Below are 23,937 nucleotides of genomic sequence, written 5' to 3' on the forward strand. Positions count from 1 at the left end.
TATAAGTTAGCCAGGTCTAGTTGCATCCACTATAGGTAGCCAGCTATAGGTCCCCCGTATAGTTAGCCAGTATAGTTGCCCCCCAGTATAGGTTAGCTAGGTAGGTGCCTCCAATATAGGTAGCCAGTATAGCTGCCACCAGTATAGGTTAGATAGGTAGGCACCCCCAGTATAGATTAGATTGGTTTGGTGCCCACAATATGTTAGGTAGGAGCCCCCAATTCAGGTTAGATAGGTAAATGCTCCCAGTATAAGTTAGATAGGTAGGTGCTCCCAGGATAGGTTAGATAAGTTGGTGCCTCCAGTACAGGTTAGTTAGGTAGGTGCCCGCAATGTAGGTTAGATAGATAGGTGCACCATCACCAGAATGGAGGGGGGATTCAGCCGTGGTAACGGTGACCCGACTCCCCCCCCCTTCCTCTCCCCGGAGACACCCTCCATGCTCCCCCCCCCTCCACTGCAGAGTTAGTGCAGCAGGAAGCGTTGTATAGAGCAACTCGCCTCCCTGCCGTTCCAATCACCAATCACTTGCCACTGGACTGCTCTGCATAGCCGCTGATACACACTCTACTTCCTGATTATGATGGTGAAAATCTGACAGAAAGAAAAAAAAAATATGTCCTCCTGAACACAGTTTAGGCAGGGGACACACTTTCAGTTTTCTCTCTGTGTTTTTCTGCATACCATGTGTGCTTGTGTGCAGAAAAATACACACTTTTTTCACAGTAGCTAATGTAATTGATATAGAAAAATAAAATTTGCAGAATTATCGTGCAGGATGTCGGTTTTTTTCTGCGCACTAAAAACGCATTAAGTGTGAACTAGCCCATAGACTAACATGAGTTTTCAGTTTAAATCCGTTTTTCTGTGCAGAAAACGCACACACAAAAACAGTCAAGTGTGTCCTCTGCCTTAGAAAGCCAATATAAACATCCATCAAGATGGGGAACGCAATCACCTTTTTCTTTACGTCACAATGGCAAGCCATGTACACTATTGCACAATGGTGTGTAACAGTACAACACGTCATTTCCCAGCATTGTAATGTCCATGGTGAGCACGGTAACGTGTATAAAGTGATATTTACACTTACTTTAATGGACTGCTATTAATGTCTGACTTTAGTTGAGAATCATTTTTATTGCTGCAGGCGGTTCAAGGAAATGACATTTACAGGTAAACTATCCCAGACACAAGTCAGTATATCTAATATTGTATCTGGAATCTCGACATGCTTCCTTAAACACCATTAAGAATGTGCAAACAAGGACAATATCAGTTTAAGGATCTCCTGGCACAGATCAAACGGTCATGTAAATAATCTGAGACCAAGACACCATTGCAAAGAGCATTTATTAGGAAATAAAAAGCACACATAAAACTTTACAACAAAGGAAGGGTACTACAGGGTACAAATCAGCTCAGAAATAAATAAGATCCTCTTCAGTTAAAACTCATTCAGCACATTTTGTACATCCATGTCATTATTACTGACCAATGCATGTTTTCTGAAAGGAGAGAAGGTAGGTTAACCCAGCCAAAAAAAGAACAAAAAACATACAAACAACCCAACCACTATTCAGAGCACAGCATTTAGGAAGAGCAATTTGAAAACAAACAAAAAACAAACAAACAAAACGGAAATGTTTACTAGATATCATAAAAAACAAAGTTCAGAACAAAGTCTCTAAACTTCAAACAGTGCCCAACACGCTCAGGGGTAATTTAAATAATTAACAGAGGAATCGGGGAAGGAGAAATCAAATCATGCCCATGCTCATGGTCTTATGGGTCCCTCCTGTTCCCTGTCCGTGGTTTTCTTCTTGGACTGGCTCACTCTGCTGCAAAACCCCAGCAGTGACGAGTGATTCACAACTGTGCATAGGCGAGTTGTAGACCACGCTCATTCCCTTTCTCTCACTACGCATGTGGGGTTCAGAACTAGCACATACGCAGTTCTGAATCGCCCATTGCCACTCAGGGAACCAACGGGAGGATGGTGAGAGAAGAAGACAGGAATGAGGAACGGGAAGAGCTCCCGAAGACAACAAGCAGCATCTGTCTTCTCAGGAGGAGGTAATCTAGCCCTCCATAGGCTTCATTTAATAGGTTTTACGCGATTCAGGGTTGCTTTAAACTCAGACTTAAAAAAACCTGTGATTCATATCACAACTACTTGTAATTTAATGCTATTAAAAGTTATATACTCATTTCAATTTCCAGCCAGCTAGGAATGTGTACAGTTGGCCACAAATGCAGACAGCAACTTTTCCATTGGTGTCCTTGAAGTTATGGACTTCTCAGCAACACCCTCTTCAGCATGGATAAATACCTAGACCAGTGATCTGCAAACTTGGCTCTCCAGCTGTTAAGGAACTACAAGTCCCACAATGCATTGCAGGAGTCTGACAGCCACAGTCATGATTCATAAAGGCAAATGCATTGTGGGACTTGTAGGTCCTTAACAGCTGGAGAGCCAAGTTTGCAGATCACTGACCTAGACAAGCACTGCCACTTCCCACACACCTCTAGCAATCAGGGGGCTGCAGCAAACGGTGACACGCCCATCTGGCATTACGATGGTAAGAATCCTATGCACAAGTTGCATATGTCTTTGTACATGAAAGAAAAGCTATGTAGGGAAGCAGAAATAATGTTTTCTAAAATCTCTTAATCATATACTGGTAAGTCTCCACGACAAGAAATTATATATTTTTTACTCAAGGATAGAATTTCCCTTTTACAATAGATTCCTACTGAAAAAATAAGAAAGGAACTAATGATATGGCTAAATATTAAACAACTAGATATAGCTATGCATATGTTAATACAAAATAGAATACTGAAGCCTATTCTCTTAATAGATAACTGCACAAATGAAAAGTGGAGTGGGATAGTCACACATTTCATTTATAATTACTATAGGATTTATACATAAAATAAATCCATACCTCGTTTAACTCAGATGTCAGATTTTCTTACATTCATAAGTAAATTATTTGCCAAAGGAAAAACAATCCCTTGCTCTAGTATCCTTAAAGGATACCTGAGTGGTTGTAAATTGTTAAAAACGGGAGGAAGCAGCCCTTATACCCACTGCATCCCCTGTTCTCCTCTGTTTTCTGTTAAGGGCCTTGGAAGCTACTTCCGGGTCAGCCAGGTCAGTGAGTAGTGTGCAGGTGCTGCCTGGCAAAGTGCATCCTTAATCGTGCACCTGCGGTTGGAAGCACAGTGCACATCGCAACTTCCCTTCCCATTTTTAGAAATTTAGGCCTGGCAGTCCGGTAGACTAAACACTGGTGCACTGTAGATTATAGTTCCAGCAGCATACACCTCAAGGTGCAGAAATGTAAATCTTCATGCAGGCACTAATCTCAGCGGGCACACTACAGCATGCAGCTTCAGCGCTCAGACAGGCACCAATCAGTACAGTCTCTGATCTGGTGAACCCCGCTACCACCAAAGCAAAGTGCCTGTGGCTCCGTGCAGCTAATACTTCATGCAAGAAGAGGGGAAATACAGGGGCTTTACTGGCCAGCATGGACTGTTGAAAAACCACTAAAGAGTACGGATTTCATGGTTGGAAAAGCTGCCTTTTGAATTTAAAGACCCTTAAAGATATTCATAGCTGGCTGCAAACTGAAAGAGAATTGCTGATAACACTACATTACAAAATGACTCATATAGCACTGATTTATTTCACAGTGTTTTTAATGGAGATGGATTTTCACTTTAAAAGGAGAACATCACTTACCACCATTCAGCAGCATCGGTGAAAGTGAGTGTAAGTATGCTTGCAATATATACTTGTTCAGCGGCCAATGATACCTCTATTAGATTCAAGTGACAATTCCCCAGGAGTTGCAAGTGTCTATGCTGGTCATCCTTCCCATGGATTAATTTGAATCTATTTAGGTGATGGACTATACAGTATATTACAATAGGTATTTATAGTTGATCATCTAAGCAGTCCAAACAGAAGTCACAAACCGGATTTGTGGTGTGTGGATACAAGCGTCTCTTCGAGCAAGCGTATCTACCAGTGATTGCCAGGCAGGTATGTATGCCAAGCCTACCAGCATTTTCCTACTCCCACAGTACTGAATGTAAGTATGAAGGGTTCTTCTCCAACTTACAGGCTTTTCACTGCCACTGGCTTTCTTTCAGGCAACAATTTTGTAAGTCAGACAAGTAATTCTGGGAACACATCCTTTAAACCCTCATTGAGACATCTGCTTTTTACAGGATGTGTGTAATAAATACATGTTTACAACCTGTATGATAAGAATTATTTCCTTCTACTTCTGTTCCTCTGTTGTGTTATGGTGGCCACACATGCTTAGATTGCACCCAATGTGGCAAGCAGATCAATCCCTGATCAGAGAGGGATCAAATCATCCCATACACTGCACATCACCAGGAAATCTATTGAACCGCAGCTGTGTATTGTCCAATGCAGTGCAGTGCTACGGACCTTCACTCTACTGCCGCATCTTGTTGATTGAAATTTTGGTGTCCGATCGGAATTTTGATCAATTTTTGCAGCAATTCGATAAAAATTACGATCAATGTGGCTCATTGTGAGTGACTGAATGTGTCAGTAAAAATTGATGCCTGTTTAGGCTTGTTATATAGTGTTTTTAACCACATTATGCTGAAAATAAATGGGTTTATTAAATGAAACGGCAAAAAAAAAAAACCACTGATATGCAAAATACCTCTACAAACCCTAATCAAACAGGTTTTGTTTCAATTGACCTTATTCAGATTAGCGAAACACACATTTACAGTGCAGTGGTTTACTAAATCAATTCATTTTTGTCTTTTCATACAAGCCAAATCTATTTTCACTGCTATAAATCATAAGCAATAAAAGAGCAGAGATAATGTACAAGTGAGGCTGGGGTTGGCCATTTAGAATGAACTTTGTAATACATAGCTGCCAGAAAGGAATTTTAATTCATATATGTTACTAAGTTTCTCCCTATAAATAAGACTTTGGAATAAACCATTAGAAGATTTAAAACACATAAATTCACAATTTTCATGGAATGCTTTCATAAGGTTAGCAAAACAAGCAAATGCCAAACATTACCTCTTTCATGTGTTAATTGCATCCATACCTAACAATCCCTCAAATGCACTTGCTCCATAAACACGGGAAGTATTACTCCAGGCTCTAAAAAAAGCTGGTCACATGATTTACAGAAACTGTCCCACTCTCAGAACATTTTGCAATGCAATCAGCAGGTGCTCCTGGATATGACAATGGTTGTTCATGTGACTTGCAGAAAGCATAGCTCCCAACTCCAACAACAACTAGCTATGAGCTAGCTGTGAGCTTTGCTGACCCAAAAGAGTCTTCAGGCAGAACTGTTAAGTGTACAATCTAAGCACTCTCATTACTCTCTGTTAGTGGGTATGCCCTAAACTTACTAGATTTGTATCTTTCAAGCAAAGAAACAAAACCGGAGATAAATCAAAAAGGAAAAATTAATACATTCCAGGGGCTTCCTCCGGCCTGATCGCCCCCTCGCTGTCCTCCTCCGCATCCTGGATCCTCCACTATGGGTCCCGGAAACTTTAGAAGTCAGGATGGGAGCGCGATAGGAGAGCGCGTGCGGCTGCACTGCACCTCCGCTGCCTGGCTACGACTGGTCAAAGTTACCAGGAGGATTGCAGAGGATGCAGGAGGAAGGCGGCGAGGGAGCGATCAGGCTGAAGGGGGCAGGAGGAAGCCCCAGGTATGCATGCATTTTTAGTTTTAATTCATCTCAGGTAGACTTTGAGTTTTCTCTCCAAAAAGAGTCTGGCCAACAGGCATCTTTTGCAATGTTGCTCAAACTGGGCATTTCCCATCTCATTCCTGTGGACAGCTTGACATACATTCTTAAATCACCTGACCAGTCATTGAATCCCATTACATTATCATTTGATGCCTTAAAGCGTCCAGACCTAAAGTGTAAAAATACATTCCACGCTGTCAGCACAGTCCGCAGAAGTTATAATAGAGTAGCATGAATAAATGTCTAGAAACAGACGTTTTGTGCCAAAAAATACCGGTTTTGGATTTTCAGCCACACCCCCTCCTGAAAAACTGCCATGGCAGTTTTCTGACATTACAAAACAGATTGTGCCACTGGAGGGCGGGATGTAGCCCTTATATCAGCCTAAGTATGTTGTGTGCCACCGAGTTAGATAATCAAAGGGAGAAAAGGATAAGAAAGTGTGGTGCTAACTACAGTATTCAGTGACAGACACACAATGGTGCATACTGGAGCTGCCATAGTGCTTCCCTCCTGCTTAATACAGAAATCACCCCTGGTTGCAATGGGTAAAAAAAGAAGGGTGAACACTCATAGTAACTAAGTGTCACTCAGACTATTTTTCACTTTGGAATTTACACTTTAGGTCCTCTTTAATTGTCCCCAAGCTATGAAAGCATTTTCTGCAAGCTAGGTTAGTATCTTAAGATTCATTTTAACATTTATTTTAAAGAAGCAATATTGACAGAAAGGCAAGTGATGTTATTTTGGCATAGGCCTATTTTAAAGGCCAACTCCAGGAAAAATGTTATTATAGTTTTGCATAGTTTGATAAGGAATTGGAACCCATTCTTTTTTTTGCTGCCCCGTGTCCACGTCTCGAAAGGTTTCTCTCTTTCCATACAAACAGTGGGGAAATGGAGAAAGAGGCAAGGGGCAGTAGAGATACAGCAATACAAATACAAATCTCAAATCCTCAATTATTTCTAATCCCCTTCCATAGTATCCAAAACTAAAATAAAAAAATCCCTGGAACTGGGCAATGATATTAGAGAGAGAATACAGAAACAGCCTACTGGCTTTTTAGTTTAAGATGAAATCAGTGCAAAACATTACAGATATAAAACAGGACAAGTAACAAAACTATAAAAAAAAATAAAGCACATTGTAAATGTGAATACTGTATTTTCTGAACCAGTAATAACATTGTAGTAGAACACTTCACCAAGATTTTTACTGGCCCTTACACAGTCCAGTGCACTTCCAATACCATAAATGACCCTTCAGCAATGCTGACACCAGTGCGGTACTTATAACGGAGCGCAGCGCTATTTATTTGTTAACCGTTGCCGTATTCCAGTGCTGGACAAATAATGTTATATTCAAAGACCTTAGCATAACTCCAGTCAAAACTTCTGTATTAACATATGGCCTCGATTCATCATTGTCTTTTTCCAGTTCGTTAAATTACCGAATTCGAAGTTTATCAATTTCTAGTTGTATTCATCAAGATTTTTCCACATTGTAGTAGTCTCCCTGATGCTAGGTAACACAATGCAATTTTCTGACAGATTTACTGACAGATCGATTATTTCCAACACGTCCGATCTGATTTCCGATCGATTTTCTGTTCACTTATATGAAAAATCGTTCAAGAAATTTATTGGAAATCAGATCAGACATGTTGAAAATAATCGATCTGACAGTACATATGTCAGAAAATTGCAATGTGTGTACCTAGCATTAGTTATAAGGATACAATGTTTTCCATAGAGACCATAGGGAGCCATGCTGAGGCCCTTCAGCTTCCCAAGTATCTGCAGCTATGTGCAATTGTTTTCTCTATCAGCAGATATATGGGAAGCTTTGGAGACTCATCACAGTTTGTTACCCTTGGTCTCTATCCAAAGTATCAAAAGTACCCACGTTAGTATATATACTGCAATAGGTACACATAAAAGCACACTTAATGAAGGCTGCCCAATGCCTCTCTTGGAAGCCTTGGCTGCCCGTTGCCCCTCTTGGAAGCCTTGGCTGCCCCTCTTGAAAACCTTGGCTGCTCATTGCCCCTCTTCAAAACCTTGGCTACCCATTGCCCCTCTTGAAAACCTTAGCTGTCCAATGCCTCTCAAGAAAGCCTTGGCTGCCCAATATCCCTTTTAGAAGCCTTGGCTGTGCAATGACCCTCTTGGAAGCCTTGGCTGCCCAATGCCCCTCTAAGAAGCCTTAGCTGCCCAATATCCCTCTAAGAAGCCTTGGCTGTGCAATGCCCCTCTAAGAAGCCTTAGCTGCCCAATATCCCTCTAAAAAGCCTTGGCTGTGCAATGCCCCCTCTTGGAAGCCTTGGCTGCCCAATGCCCCTCTAAGAAGCCTTGGCTGCCCAATGCCCCTCTAAGAAGCCTTGGTTGCCCAATGCCCCTCTAAGAAGCCTTGGTTGCCCAATGCCCCTCTAAGAAGCCTTGGTTGCCCAATGCCCCTCTAAGAAGCCTTGGTTGCCCAATGCCCCTCTAAGAAGCCTTGGCTGCCCAATGCCCCTCTAAGAAGCCTTGGCTGTCCAATGCCCCTGTAAGAAGCTTTGGCTGTTCAATGCCCCTCTAAGAAGCTTTGGACAGGTGGATCACCAGATACCACTATGATGGTGCTTTATAAATCATTAACACCAAGTAACAGAAAGAATGTTGTAAAATTACCGTAGTTAAAAGGAGGATAAATGGGAAGCAGAGGAGCCTTATCAGGACATCTCATTTTCCTATACTCATAATGATTAGTAAAGCATCTTCCATTGTGCTATATATTGTAGGATATTAACTAAGGTAGGTATCGGTAACCGTCGAAGCAGACTTACATAACATTACTGTAGAGTTTTATGGGGGTCCCTCTGTATGCAGCATCCAAGAGGCTCCTATGCCCATTCATGACGGTATATGTACTACAGTGTTCTCCCCAGATTTTTTTTCCAGCCGGGTGGCATGAACAAGTAGCCGGGTGGGGCGAGATGAGCGTGCAGGGCCGGTGCTTCTGTGTGCAACTCTGCTTACAGCATAGGAGGAGTTGAGCCGATGACAGCCGGGTAGTCACCAAAACTAGCCGGGTGGAGCACCCGGCTAAAAGTGCCTGGGGAGAACACTGTACTAACATGGCATTTGCATTGTCAAGGTAGGAACCAGAAGTAACAAGAGCCGTAAGGAGATACCACAGCTTCCCATTTATCTGCAGGTTTATGCAACTTGTATCTCTTTCTTTGTATCTGGAGGCAAGTGCTCTGGTTTAATGTATATTGAGCCACAGATGTCTGTTGTATTGTAATTAGTATACAGACCCAGCAACCTGTGCGCTTCCTTCAGCAGATTATGGGTCTGGCAGAGAAGACTGCAACTCTCTTAACACTAATGGCCCATACTCACGAGTGACATTTGTCGCCGCAACACGCGTGAGTATGGGCCGCCGCACGCGCGCGCACCCTGAACTGTCGCCCATGTCGCCAGGCGATTGAAACTTTCAATCGCATGGCGACAGTAGCCGCTGCCCCCCCGCCGCAACTGTCGCTAGTCCGCGTGAGTACGCGGACTAGCGACAGCAACCTCCATTGAGGTTTATGGAGCTTCCGGCGGGGGGAGGAGGAACGTCGGCGACAGCTTCCGTCTCGCCGCTGGTCCCTCTTCCGCGTGAGTACGCGGAGGGACCTGGAGAGAAGCTGTTGCCGGCCTGTCGCCCACACGCTCACGTGTGCTGGCGACAGGCGATTTTTGCAGCCCGTGAGTACGGGCCATAAAGTTAGATACAGCATGACTTTTCAGATCAGCAAAACTCCAAACTTAAAAAAAAAATAAAAAATTGTTCTTTAAATTACTGGTTACAAGTCATGAAGAAACATACAATGGAAGCTAGCACAGTTATAAGTTAAGGTGGCCACTAATGATCCAATCTTTTTCATCCAATCTTACCATTTCAATGTAATATAAGGTAACTGCCTGAAGTATCCATTCAGTATATTCACTCAGTTTACCCTTATACTACATCGATTTGGTAAGATTGGATGAAAAAGATTGGATCATTAGTGGCCACCATTAGGATGATCAGTCCCACACCAGACTGGAACTAACTACTGCCAGGTATTTCATTTTTTGATACAAAGGATGCAATGTCAGATCTTTTTGTTGTTTATGTCACCACAGATTTGCCCTAGATTCATCAAGAGGAAGTGGCAGACATTTTTTCACTAGAGTTAGAATTAGGGATGGTCATTGAGATGCAAATAATTTTGAGTTGATGAAGCATTATGCAATTTTTTTATGCAAATGTATGCAGCTTAAAAATGAACCAATCAAATCCTGATGAGGTAAAATTGGATTGGTCCATTTTCAAGCAGTATACATTAGCATGATCAAAATTATTTCATTGACCATACCTAGTTAGAACCATGGGAAGTTCTTATTTGGGGTTTGCAAAGGTCTGAAATTTTTCCAAAGCAAACCATTATTTTCAGTATATGTCCCTCAATAGCACACATATTTATCCCCAGTTGAGAATTTCTCATCACTTTAATTCCCATTACCAAGACAGGAGTCATGTAAATGGCACTGGAATTCCATGTATTCGAGAGTCCACCAATTCAAATGACAGATACGAATGCCTGCCTTGTGGGCCCATTTAACATAGGCCTATAGGGATCAGTATGGGTCAGCTTTACAACTGAAACCTGTTACAGTGGTTTATAAATGTAGACAGTAAAAACACAAGCACACTACACACATGCACACTTTACATTCATGCACATACTACAGCAAGCTTTGTTATCACAGTAGTTTAGCACACCATTCAGGGTTTGTGAAGTTGGTCCACAAGTGTTTTTAAGTAAAGTTTTATGGATTAAGTATGAAACATCAGAATGGAAAGCTTCTCAAAAAGTTTATGCTATTCACAATTTTTTTGTGTAGTCCTCTAATTAAGACTGGTACTTGAGTTAGGGGTGATTGCTGGTTGTCTGAATTGCTTCGTAAGCTACACAGACATGATAACGGATCATCCTTTATAGTGAGATCAAGCAACACTTCAATAATGCCTGAAATGTGTCTTCAAATGTCTGAAACAAGCCCTCCTTGGCCAACAGGGATCAGAGTTCCAGAGCATTTCCCCACAGCGGAAGATCTCTATATCTTTACACCTTCCCCTCCTCATAGCCATGGTCACATATATTTGGTCAAGAAAAATATATATGTTCATGTGCACATTTCGCATACTGATTGCTAGATCATGCACTGTGTAGTCAACATACATCTATAGTCTGTATGGAGGTTTAAGGTGGCCATACATCAGACAACTTGGCGGCCGATCGACCATCCGATTTAATTATTATAACTGAATGAAAATCAGTGCCGCCAAATGCATGCCTGATCGAAGATGCACCCTATTTCTGTCCGAAATTGGTTACATGAATCGGTCAGACATGCTGCAACATGTAGGGTCGCCCTGCTCGATCGGGGCGCATTGCGGTAATGGTGACGTGTTACGAATGTGTCAAAACCAGACTTGTTACGAACATGTAATCAGACGTGTTACGAACATGTTAAAAAACGTGTCGGTAATCAGACATGTTACGAATGTGTCAAAAAACCCTGGCAATGTCACCCCTAATTGGGAATCAACATGCGGTGCATCAGCAGCCAACAGATCTATCTCTAATCAGATTTGGTTGGAGAGAGATTTGTCTCTTGGTGGAATCTGCCTATCATCGCTAGATGTATGGCTGCCTTTGGGGTGCACATAGACAGAGGAACAATAGAATATGTTGTATAACCTAACCATCAGAATGTTCTATTGATATTTGTTGACCTATGACCATGAATAGTAAGGCGTCCAAGTGAGCAATGTTAAGCTATGCAGAGGGAAGGTGGATGTAGCAAGGGCAGACCTTCTGCTGCTTGGATACCTCTGGGGAAAGGGTAGTGAATGGACTAGGCTTCAAACCTGTCCGACAGGTCTCTTAGTCACTGATGTACCTCTAGTACACATTAACTAATCTAGCTAAAACTGTCTAGATTTGTCAAATAACTAGATCATCATCTAATGCCTGTTATCAGTTTTATGGCCAAACTTCATGGATAAATTGTTCAGTAGCAAGAGATTGAAGTCACTCTTGTGGTTTGCTATATGTCTTGTGGAATTTCACAGGTCACAGAGATATAATCTCTGATGGGACTTTAGACTCAGCTTTCCTATTGCCACAGTAAGGGCTGGTTTCCATTGAGCTGGCGTGCATCTTGCAGGACGCACACCAGCACTTGTAGTGATGCGAGCCCACATCTGAATCACTTAGCTGTGCCATGTACAGCTATGGTGATTTGGATACATGCCGTGGGTAACCGCAGCATGCCATCCAGAATTGCACCATAGCAAGCCATGGGAGGGAATAGGCAGCATTTCCCCACCCGACTTGCCTGCGGGGAAATGCTGCAGATTCAGGCCAGATTTGTCCCTATTGGAAACGGTCCTGCTGCATGTTCTATAATGTAACATAAATAAAAAGAACCAAATAGCAAAATCCCTAGGTATTAGGGATGATCAATTGGCTTCAGAAAAGCATTCCAAAGCATTTGGGTCAGAACTCGAGTTTAAACTAAAGCAGACCGCGTCTTGTAGCCGCCTCTCGCACTGCCCTCCACATCACATTCCAGCTCTCATATACTTTCTCCCTCACAGCCAGAAGGAGGAGGTATAAGAAATTTGGAAGGAGGAAGTATATAAGGGCTGGAATTCGGAAGGGGGAAGTATAGGAGAGCTGGAATTCGGAAGGGAAAAAAATATGAGAGCTGGAAAAAAACGTGGAGGGCAGTGCACAGAGGCAGTGACAAGGTTGAGATAACGCCCCCTGCTGCTGTCTGCTTTAGTTTAAATTCAATTTCTGATCCGAATGCTGTTCCAAATCAAATTGATCATCCCTATTAGTCATGGCTATGGAGGTGTGCAGACCAGGGAATTTAGATGCTGAGATCTCACTTGATTCCAGTAAAAATAACCAGCTGGTGATCCAATCCACTTTTTTTTTTAACCAAGTACCTCAAGGTCAATCAAATCCCTGGCACTCAGTATACCTAGGACCTTTATGTATCCTGAAATGTCAGTATAATAATAACAACAATAATAATGTACTTCAAGCATACAAAATATTAGTTGGCACAGACAGTAGACAGGTGTCAGTCACCATTGTGCTTGATATGATAAAGGAATGGCTTATTTCATTTTTTCTGTTTGAATACAATAAGAGAGAACTGATTCTTCACCAAGAAGATGCCTCATCTATGAGAAGACTTGTACGATGGCAGTGTCTGCAGGACGTTGGTCTCCACAATGATGCAGCCTGGCTTCAGAGACTGGCACAACTCAAGCTCTGCAGGGAGGCTTTCAATTTGGTTTCCTACTAGCTCAATCTTTATGAGGTTCATCAAGTCACTGACTAGCGGGGAAAGGCTGGTCAGGTTGTTGGCTCCTAGTAACAAACACTGAAGCTTGCTGCATTTAAACAGCCCATCTGGCAAATTCTCAATCTACAAAGATAGAAATGTTAATCATTATAGGCAGATGCAGATCTGTGAAACTATAACAGTGGCCTAAAATATTTTTTCATACACAGGTGAACAGGACATACTATACATACATATTTTAGTTATCACCTGCAGTGAACATGTAACACACAAATTATGTGATGGTCCCCTCTTAACGTGGAACTAAAAACTCAGATTAGCCACAGGATGATGATCTTTAGGAAAAACAAATTATCATAAGAATTTAGAGAAATCCTAAAAAAAATCTGAAGTTTTAACTTAGTTTCTCATTCCTTGGAGCACAGAAAGAGTAGTGTTTACTGAGGTGCATAGATAGAGCTGTGACAGAGCTCACGGCTGTGATTCACAGCTGCTGATAAGATCTAATTGGACACTTTGATCTAGCTAACCAAAACACAGAACACACAGCAGTGAATTTTTCAGCAACTACAGGTATATGTGGAATAAACACTTTCATTTTATGCTGTGCAAGAGTTCGGCATTATGGAATGGTTTAACACTACATGGGAAGAATTTGTAAGGGGGGGGGGGGGGGGGGAGTGTTAAATAAACCATCTTTCCAAATACAATATCTATCAATTATCGAGCATTGCTATACATTATACCATTTTGACTATCATAGGTATAACTCCTTTATCCAAAACACAGATCATACTATAAGGTATACTATAGCCCCCACATAATTATTCAGAGAAAACTGCAAGGGCTGTCAATAGGAGTCCCACTTAATGGTTAAACATGCACCAGACATAGGGGTTGATTCACTAAATTGCTGCAAACTGCAGTGCACAGATAGCGCACGGCGGTACTACCCTTATTTACGGCCGCAAGTACTGTGAGTTACACAATTAGATCAACCCGGGGTAATCGCATAGTTTGGCTTTTGATAAGGTAACATGTATTACTAACGAGCGTTTCCATAAGTAATGTGTGTTACCGTGGCAACAGTTATGCTACACGAGTACTGTGGGTCATGCTAATAGCTTAACTTACGGCCTGGAAATAAAGGTAATACTGCTGTGCGCTGTCTGTGCTCGACAGTATTACGGCGATTTAGTGAATCAACGCCATTGTGATATATACACCTTTTCAGGAGAAACACCATGTCCATATTAAGACCTTATTATGCTGGAACCCGTGGCCCACCATACAACAATGGGGGTCATCCAACTTTAATTGCTTGGTCTAATAGGTGTCTACAAGCATACTCACTCAAGATGATCCAATAAACCTTACACAATATCACTGAAGATCAATAAACAGTACAGAACGTCACTGGTGTCTTCATTGTCTTATTTTTGTTGTTAGGAGTTGAGTTTAAAAATGCACAGCTGCCATATCAGTGTGACACAAAATCACTATTGAGCTTCTAACAACACATTGAGCAACACACTGAGCAACACATTGGGCAACACACTGGGCAAATGAACCAACTGGCTACCAATAGACAAAAAACAAAACAAAAACAAAACTGTAGCTTGACAGACTGTTATAATTAATTTATTTCAAAGCAGGTAAAAAGGTTGCTGAGGCACACTTGTTATGTTGGGCACCGCTATAGGCCACTATGTAATTAGCGGCGCCCGCTGTTTAACTTGGGCGCGGTTTTAGCCACTATAGCAACATTTGCTTTAAGCCGCTATCATTTTTACCTGCTTCAAAATCACACTGGGAGCAGTCCAGGTAACCAGCTGTGGCTATAGCTGGAGTGCAGAGCTACAGCTACTTGTAAAAGGGGCAGAGGAGGCATACATACAAAAACGTCTCAGAGAAATTTGGGCGCAGGGTGAAGCCGAAAAATGTCTCACCCTGCTCCTGCAAAAGTCCCGGCGGCGTTAATTACTATTCCCCCTCCAGGCCACCATGGACTGAGGGGAAAGACGTAATTAAGTTGCCAGCTACTGCTGGTGGCCGAATTACGCTGTTTTTATAGTAATTTGGGCTCAATCTTTTGACAGTGCACAAACTACTGTTTGAGCACCGCTATAGCCTTAATTCACATTACCACCTATGGCAGCGCATAATACACCCAACTTTTCCTGCGCCGTTTTGGGCTGTTTCAGGAAAGTAGAGCCGGAGTGTGCAACTGGGAGCCAGAGCTGTACAGATCGCAATTTCTTGCCTGTGTCACCAGCAGGGGGCTGTGGCAGGGGGCTGTGGTGATTTAGAGTATCGGTATGATTATCAGTTTTCTACTATCTGCATTACCCTGCACCGGTTTTTAAGGGAATCTGAAGTGAAATTAAACGTATAACATCATGAATTATATGTGTAGTACAGCTAAGAAATAGAACATTAGTAGCAAAGAAGAGAGTCCCATATTGTTTCTAGTACAGGAAGAGTTAAGAAACTTCACTTGTTATTTATGCAAAAGAGCTTCCCTGAGCTCTTCAACCCAATTTGGGTCTATTACAGTGCTGTTTTCTGAAGCACTTACATATCAAAGAAACAGTGAGACAGCTTCAGATAAGGTTTCACTGCAGGGAAGTTCAAAGGGCCATTAGCTCTGCTCTGTTTCATAGGTTAAAATACTGAGTGTGGTTTGTAAATATAACTGAAAATAAAAATGAGCCTCTTTCCTTCTATTAATTATCCTTACTACACATACAATTCATTATATCATAAGTTTTTTTTCTTCAGCATCACTTTAACTTCATTGCATAAACTCAACTTTTCTGTCTTCAGTTTACTATATATTAACCCAGTTATTCCTTAAATTAGCTGTGTAATTGCACCATATTCTTAATTTATATTTCTTTGGTTCAGAAATATTTGTTGCGTTAGTAATAAAAACACTTTTCGGAGCTCTTAAAAAAAAAGGTTCCTTGAATACTTACACTATTTTTTGTTACGGCAAAATGCTGGAGGTTCTTCAAAAGCTGGATTTCGTCAGGGATGAAACTTAGATTGTTGTAGCTGAGGTCCAGGACACGCAGCTTGGTACACAGGAAGAGTTGAAGTGGCACCATTTCAATATTGTTATCATTTAAGTAAAGTTGTTCTAGGTTGGCTAAGGCTCCAATCTGAAGTGGAATATAGGCAATGGAATTATACCATAACTTCAAGCAAGTCAGTTTGTGCAGATGCTGAAAGCTAATAATTTCTTCAACGGTCTTAAAGTTGTTTCCTTTAAAGTCAATTTCACGGAGTTCAGTTAGACTAAAAATGGAATGTGGAATTCGTTCCAGGTCACAGTTGATTAATTCTAGGATGGAAAGATTTTTCATTTTTTTCAAACTTATTAATACCAGTAGCCTATTTCCTTCATTGTTAATGCTAAGTTTTTCTAAAAATGGCAACATGTCTGTAACTACGGGTGGAATTCTGGGGATGCTACTCTTCAAGTAAAGAGATGTCAGGTTCTTCAGGTCCTGAAGACCATCAATCTGTGCAAAGTTATAATCATCAAGAGATACTGCTAAATAGAGTTCCTTCAAATTCTTCAAATGGAAAATCCAAGACGGGACTTTCTCAAAAGAAGTAAACTTTAGATGAAGACTTTCAAGATTTTCAGCAAGAAAGCTCAGAGCTTGTAGATCCACAGTTAGAGTTGAGTGGTAAACGTGAAGTTCTTTGAGGTTGACCAGTTGAGTTATCATTGGTGTAAGCTTAGCATCTTGTATGAGTTCTAACTTCATAACGTCTATTTCGTTGAGTTCAAAGACATTGTCTGGCAACCCACTCAGCATGAAAAGGTGAAGCTCAACATTGTCCTTACAATTACGCGTTAGCTTATTTCTCAGCATTTCCACTGTCCAGTCATTGTTCAAATTAATTTGTTTCAGTTTGTTTTCACTAACCTCAGACAAAAATATTGAGAAGCGCTTAGAATACAGTGGGTCGTACTGGTCAGCTAAGTGGAGAATAAAAGCAAAATCGTTTTGAACATCTGGAATATCGCTGTAATTGCTCTTTTCTCTGACGGCTTCAAAGGAATATCGCTTCAGCGAACTTCTTAGCATCCACCAGAGACTATAAAAGCAAGCAAACCCATACAAAAATACGAGGAGTATGTAAAATGTGGCCAAAACCTTGAAAATTGCAGCAAGAGAGTAAACACATTGATACCTCCTGTACCCAGTGAAAGCCTCAATATCTACTATGCAGTCAATGTCAAATGTTATATGCAACAAAAAATAGCACACATAAGTAATAATGATGAGTAGTGCAATGACTTTAACAATAATCTGTTTTAGATAGAGCCTGTAGATGATATCCTTTTGCTCAACGTGAAGGCGGAATCTACGTACTTTTTCAAATAAAGCCTTGGCCTGTTCTCCTTCTTTCTTGTCTAATACCCCTGAAGCATCATCTTCCACTGCCGTGGTTTCAACCCCTGACTGGAGAGGTTGTTTTCCAGAGTCTGTGTCTTCAGTATTGGAAGATATTGAAAGAAGCGGGCGTGACCTTCTGCGCCTCTGGTTTTTCACGGTTTGTTCTGCAACAGTCTCTGACAAAGCTCGGGTTGTCCAAGGGGAATCAAAACATTTATAAAGGATGGAAACAAAATGTTCCAGTCTAGAGCTTGTACTTGGGTAGTGGAGCCAGAAGTTGCTGCAGACAGCAAATATAATAGTGTGAAGAAATACCAGATAGGGGAAAAATTTGGTAAACCAGTGAAGTTGTTTCTCATAGCACACAGCATCGATATAGGCATATTGTTGGCGGTGCAGGTCAGTCCGGATTCCAGTGGAAAGACCTACTTTTACCGAGGAACTACCCGATAAGTTAATCTTGGCGATCACGTGGTCCAGAGGATGTACACACTGGTTGTCCACTTCTGCCTTGCAAGGGAGACATAGCATTCTGCTTTGTGTGAGCTGCAGTGCACCAGCAAGAACAGCGATCATTAACATAACCATTGTGATGTAATACCAAAATACGTCCCACCATGGCTTCAGAATATGATAAGATGACTGGGCATCAGCCAAAAATCTAAGTTCTGTGACAGTTATCATTTTTGTAGTCTGCTGTAACATAGAATGAAAATAAAATTAGTCATGCTGCGTTAATAATGTATGGAAACATTAGTTGAATGAAGTAAATTATTTTACCCCCAAACTTTCCTAATTGCACAATGGATTTTCCACATCAAAGCTAACAAATAGAAGCACCATTTACAACACACATATATTCAGGGGCGTAAATAGGTCCAAGTGGGCCTCCCAGCAAAACTGAGCTGACAGGGCTGTGGTTCCTCCTGCTCTATGGTAAAGGTTAGGCTAAAGCAGAGTTAAGCTACTTAAAGAGACACTGAAGCGAAAAAATATAAGATATAATGAATTGGTTGTGTACTATGAATAATTACTAGAAGATTAGCAGCAAAGAAAATATTCTCATATTTTTATTTTCAGGTATATAGTGTTTTTTCTAACATTGCATCATTCTATAATATGTGCAGATTACACGACACTCAGCATTCAAAATGATTCTTTCAGAGCAGTCTGTGAACAAATGACCTCTCCTCTGGCAGAGAAAAAGAAATTTGTTCACTAACAGTTGAGATAATAAGTCAGAAGACAGCCCTCTCCAAGACTTTGAAAGTCATAGAGCTTAATGGCTTTTTTTGCATAGAGATAACAACTGGAGTTTCTTAACTCTTCCTGTACTGGAAACAATAATTAGACTGATGTATCTGATCTTAATGTTTTATTTCTTAGCTGTACTACACATACAAATCATAAGTTCATAATTTTTTTTCCGCTTAAGTGTCTCTTTAACACTTAAAGGGGAACTGAAGAGAGAGGTATATGGAGGCTGTCATGTTTATTTCCTTTTAAACAATACCAGTTGCCTGGCAGCCCTGCTGATCCTCTGCCTCTAATACTATTAGCCATAGCCCCTGAACAAGCATGCAGCAGATCAGGTGTTTCAGTGGTTCAGACTTATAAGTCTGATCTGACAAGACTAGCTGCATGCTTGTTTCTGGTTTTAATCAGCTACTACTGCAGAGAAATAGACCAGCAGGGCTGCCAGGCAACTGGTATTGATTAAAAGGAAATAAACAGGACAGCCTCCATATACCTCTCTCTTTAGTTCCCCTTTAAAGAGAGTCTGAAGCCTTCTGAAAATCCTCTTTTAATTTGACATTTATCTTCAGCAATATCAGCAGTGCTAAAACGCTGCATTCCCACGGCAGGACAATGTCATTAAACCCCCCAAAACCCGGGGCAAAATATGGGGAGCGCTTCCTGGTAGAGGCAGAGCTTTGTGCTGCGGCTCTGCGTCTACTCGCGTCAATCCCCGCCTCTCCCAGTCTTCTTTCACTGAGAGGGGCGGCAATCAGCTGGGATTGACACTAATGGAGGCAGAGCTATATCGCTAAGCTCTGCCTCCCCAGGCAGCAAAATCCACTAGGATTTTTGCCCCAGTATTTGGGGGGTTTAATGACATTGTTCTGCCACTGGAATGCGGCATTTTAGCACTGCTGATATTGCTGAAGATAAATGTAAAAAATAAGGATTTTTTGAAGGCTTCAGACTCTCTTTAAGCTTTATTTTGACAGAATAAAATGTTGCAGATCATTTCAACCGGAAATCTAAATTTTTATGAGTATAGGCTTCCTGCAACACTGCTGGCCACAGATCCACCAGCATGAATCGCCTTGCCAGACGATATTTTGCTCTACAGGAACTTCCAAGAAGTTCCTGCAGCATAGTGCAGCTTGCAAATGCAAATACATTACTATATTGCTCGGATGGCATCTGAGCAGCAAGTCTGTACAGCGATTGTTTGAAAGAGAGTGAGTGAGTGAGTGAGAGTATATCATTTTTTAATGAAAATTTAATAAAACACTGATTTGAATGACTTCTGCATAAAAAAGGTTTTGCAAAAAGAGAAAAAAATAAATAAGCAGTTTTTACCAAATACCTGCTGCACCAATACATAGCTCCTTATTTTTTCACTCTCCAGCTCACTTCCTGTCTCCTGGACAGTGGCCATGATAGGCTGTAAGTCAGCAGGGGCGTGGCTGCAGCTGACTGAGCACTCGCTCTCTCTCCCTGCAAGCCCATGTGATTTAATGACTAACTGTACAAGATTTTTCTGCAAGCTTTCAAAACTAAGTTTCTTCTTCAAGCATGTTTCAGAACTGGATCAGAACCATACCTCTGTATCATGCCTGAAGAAGAAACTTAAGTTTCAAAAGCTTGCAGAAAAATATTGTACAGTTAGTCATTAAAGGTATCACCTAAACAACTTTTATTGTTATGTCTTAGGCTCCCTGCACACTGCAAATCCATTTCGCGATTCAGTTTCCGATTTGCAATTCCGATTTTCCCTGAATGCAATCAACAGAAAAACAGAGGAAAAAACGCAGCATGCAGTAATGATTAAAAATCGGAATCATATGTAAAAAACGATTAAAAATTGGAATCACGTGCAATATACGGGGAGCCTTAGGGTGTGAGTAGGCAGTTATTGTCTCTATATTTAATTTAATACTGTACATATAAGAATGTTGCCTAAAGTCAGGCTTAGACTAATATTTTGAAATAAAGGTTGCACAGGGAGATCCATATCACTTATTTTCAACTGCACAACAGACTGCAATCCACATTTTAAATTAAAATACAGGTAATCCTCGGTTAGCGAATAAGGTAGGGACTGTAAGTTTGTTTGTAACCTAAATCTGTTCCTAAGTTGAAACACTGTCATCACATTCCTCCTCCGTGCCACCCCCCCCCCCCCGCCTCCAGTGTCCTCCTCTGTGTCACCTCTGCCCCCCCCCCCCCAGCCTTCAGTGTCCCCCTCTGTCCCCCTGTGCCTTCAGTTTCCCCCTATGTGTCACCTCATTTCCCATGTGCCTTTAGTGTCACTTCTTTTCCCCTGTGCCTTCATTGCCCCCCCATGTCACCTCTAAGCCTTCAGTGCCCCCCCCCCCTCCCCTGTGCCTTTAGTGTCACCTTTGTTCCTCTGTGCCTTCAGTGTCCCCTTCTGTGTCACCTCTGTTCCCACGTGCCTTCAGTGTCCCCCTCTTTGTCACCTCTATCCCCCAGCAGTGTTCTCCTCTGTGTCACCTCTGCCCCCTTGTGCCTTCTGTATACTGCAGCAAAATTAAGTTTTACGGGATTAAAAAACATTTTTCTTTGATTTTTTTTAAATTGATTTTCTCAAAAAGTACAAGGTCTTTTTGAAAAATACTTCTTCCCACAGAATCAAATGTCACATTTTCAGGCTGTTTGTATCGGCGCGTTCTTTGCAAGTCGGGTCTTCGTAAGTCAGGGACTACCTGTATAATTATACCTTTGTGGTACACTTGAATTTTATAAGTTCTACTCCTACCTTTTTATTTCCTCTCAGGCTTCCATGTGCGTATAAAAATATAACTCACTCAGTAGAGTACACCCAGTTTTGCACATTTCCACAGAATTGTGGAAGCGGCACTCTATGGAATGAAGTCGTTTTATGCATTCCTCACACACAAGAACACTGTTGTACATAATCTAAGCTATGGCTTAATTAAATGCTCTGTAGAGAGCTTGCACTGCCTTTTTCAAGCCGGTTACCTCCGTGTCATGACATCCCACACACATTCAAAATACACAAGCTTTATTTTTCATTAAGTTAAGGGGAGGAGCCATGTAAATATTTCCTTTATGCCCATGAGGACAACTATGCATTCAGAGCCGCTGATTTATGGCAACAGCTTCAGCCTAAAATTCCTATCCATTTATTCTACCTTGCACACAGCAGACATTGATGGATGCAGCAGAATACACTTACCTGAACTAAGCAATCAGAAGTAAGGTGGAGCTCTCTTCAGTCAGGGGGTCTGCATCTTTTAGACAACCTCAGTCTCTTCATCTCTGCTTTCATTCTGGAACAACGCCTGACGCCATCTTCATCCTCCTGATGTGAGAAACGTAAATCATTGTAACACAGACCATAATATGACGATCTGAGAACATGCAGCAATTAAGAAATACAGAGAACGGTTTGGCAAGTGTTCAGGTTTCTCCAAGACTCTGTAATTGTAGAGGAGTGCAGTCACAAATGTTTCCTGCTGCACACAGTGTTGAATACGGGCATCTTAATGATCATATCCATCAGCTCTCTGAGGAAACTTGAGCTGAAAGAAGTAGTTCTTTCAAACCCATTTGTATAATCGTCAAATAGGATTACAAGCTATCAACCAGGACAGTGAAAGCTTCCTTTGTCAAAGCCTATCTAGAATGTTTTTAATAAGTTCAACAAGAAGCACTGAAAGAAAAGTCTGGGCAAAATGCTTATATAAAAGAATAGATCTTAACCAGGGCAACTAAATATATTGCAAAGATACTGGCATACGGGGTGAGGGTTACAATTGTATGAGTTTTTCTAGAAGAAAAAGATAGTGTGGCACTCCCCTTTTGGTGCAATCATAGATCAGGTATAAGTGTCACAAAGGCAAACATAAATTTCACAGCAGCCCAACAATCTCGTCACCTTTGTTGCTGGATGTGTGCTCCGTTAAATTTCTTGGAAGAAAGTATTGAAGTGGAGAGACAAAAGCATGCCCACCTTCCATCCTAAATCCAAACTGATATAGGCCCAGTGCACACCAAAAACCTCTAGCAGATCTGCAAAACGCTAGAGGTTTTTGAAGCAGATTTCAGAGTGATTCTAGGCATGTTTAGAGACGTTTTCTAAACATGCCTAGCGTCTTTTGGAGCGTTTTTGTGTAGCAGATTACAAATATTGTTACAGTAAAGCGGTTACTGAACTGCTTCTGTAACAAAAAAGCCTGGAAATCTACTCTTATCTAGCGTTTTTCAGAGTGGTTTTCCATTTTCCTATACTTTAACATTGAGGCAGAAACGCCTCAGAAATCTCAAAAATGCTGCAGCCCCGAGTTTGCGTTTGTGGAAAAAACAAACTGCTCTGGCGTGCACCATCCCATTCACTTTCATTAGCCAAGCAGTTTCCCCCCTGCAAGCCTTTTAAAAAAAGCTCCAGAACCGCTCTGGTGTGCACCAGCCCTTATTGCAACTGTAGTAACATCTTGGTGATCACAGAGATAATTACAAGCACAAGTTACCTCAGACGTTGTGCTGCAGGCTGCCGATGGTGGGAGGTGAGGGAAGAAGGTGGGTCAAGCGACGGCCGTTTCGCCCCCCTACTGGACGCTTTGTGGTCACGCTGCGTTCCACAATTGTGTGTGCCTTGGATCAGCCCAGGGTTGTAGGACTGAAATTCTTACTCTGGAATCCCTTAAAGAGAAACTGTAATACCCCCTTCCCCTCCAGGGGGAAGCCTCTGGATCCTTTTGAGGCTTCCCTCATCCTCCTAAACCTAAGGGATCCAGCACTGCCAGCCCCTGAAAAAATTGTGCAGGCGCAAAATTTACCTCCCTGGCTGTAGCGCAGCAGCGGCTTTCTGATCTGGCTCAGGCGTAAATAGCCGAGCCCAATCGGGTCCGTTATACTGCGCAGGCACGAGTTGTCAGACAGGTAAGAAAAATCTCCAGTGTGCATTCTGCAACAAATCAGGGCCCAGGAGGGATCTCCATGAACTCAAGCGAGAAGACCAGGGGGGTCCATACAGCTCAAAAAGTTAAGTGCTGCCTCACCCTCACAACTGGATAAATCTTAAGGGGCAGTGCTACAGCTGAAAAAGAAGGACGACGCCCT

The 23,937-nt window shown here is 41.7% G+C and overlaps 1 protein-coding gene across 3 annotated transcripts in view; it reads right to left on the minus strand.

Annotated features, from left to right (window-relative positions):
* Positions 1 to 1,334: 1,334 nt before the first annotated feature.
* The window catches only part of LRRC8B (leucine rich repeat containing 8 VRAC subunit B), an 85,430-nt gene continuing 62,827 nt past the window's right edge, over positions 1,335 to 23,937 (minus strand). For 2 of the 3 annotated variants that reach the window (XM_068239834.1, XM_068239836.1), the window contains exons 2-4: positions 22,052 to 22,177; positions 16,165 to 18,297; positions 1,335 to 13,309 (exon numbers count right to left, since the gene is read on the minus strand). In XM_068239834.1, coding sequence (XP_068095935.1) covers positions 13,058 to 13,309; positions 16,165 to 18,285 — 2,373 coding nt within the window. In that variant the 5' untranslated portion in view covers positions 18,286 to 18,297; positions 22,052 to 22,177 and the 3' untranslated portion in view covers positions 1,335 to 13,057. The remainder of the gene's footprint in view (positions 13,310 to 16,164; positions 18,298 to 22,051; positions 22,178 to 23,937) is intronic. The other variant, XM_068239835.1, reaches the window with a different exon arrangement.

This window comes from Hyperolius riggenbachi, chromosome 6 (genome assembly GCF_040937935.1).
Source record: "Hyperolius riggenbachi isolate aHypRig1 chromosome 6, aHypRig1.pri, whole genome shotgun sequence".
NCBI classification, from domain to species: Eukaryota; Metazoa; Chordata; class Amphibia; order Anura; family Hyperoliidae; genus Hyperolius; species Hyperolius riggenbachi.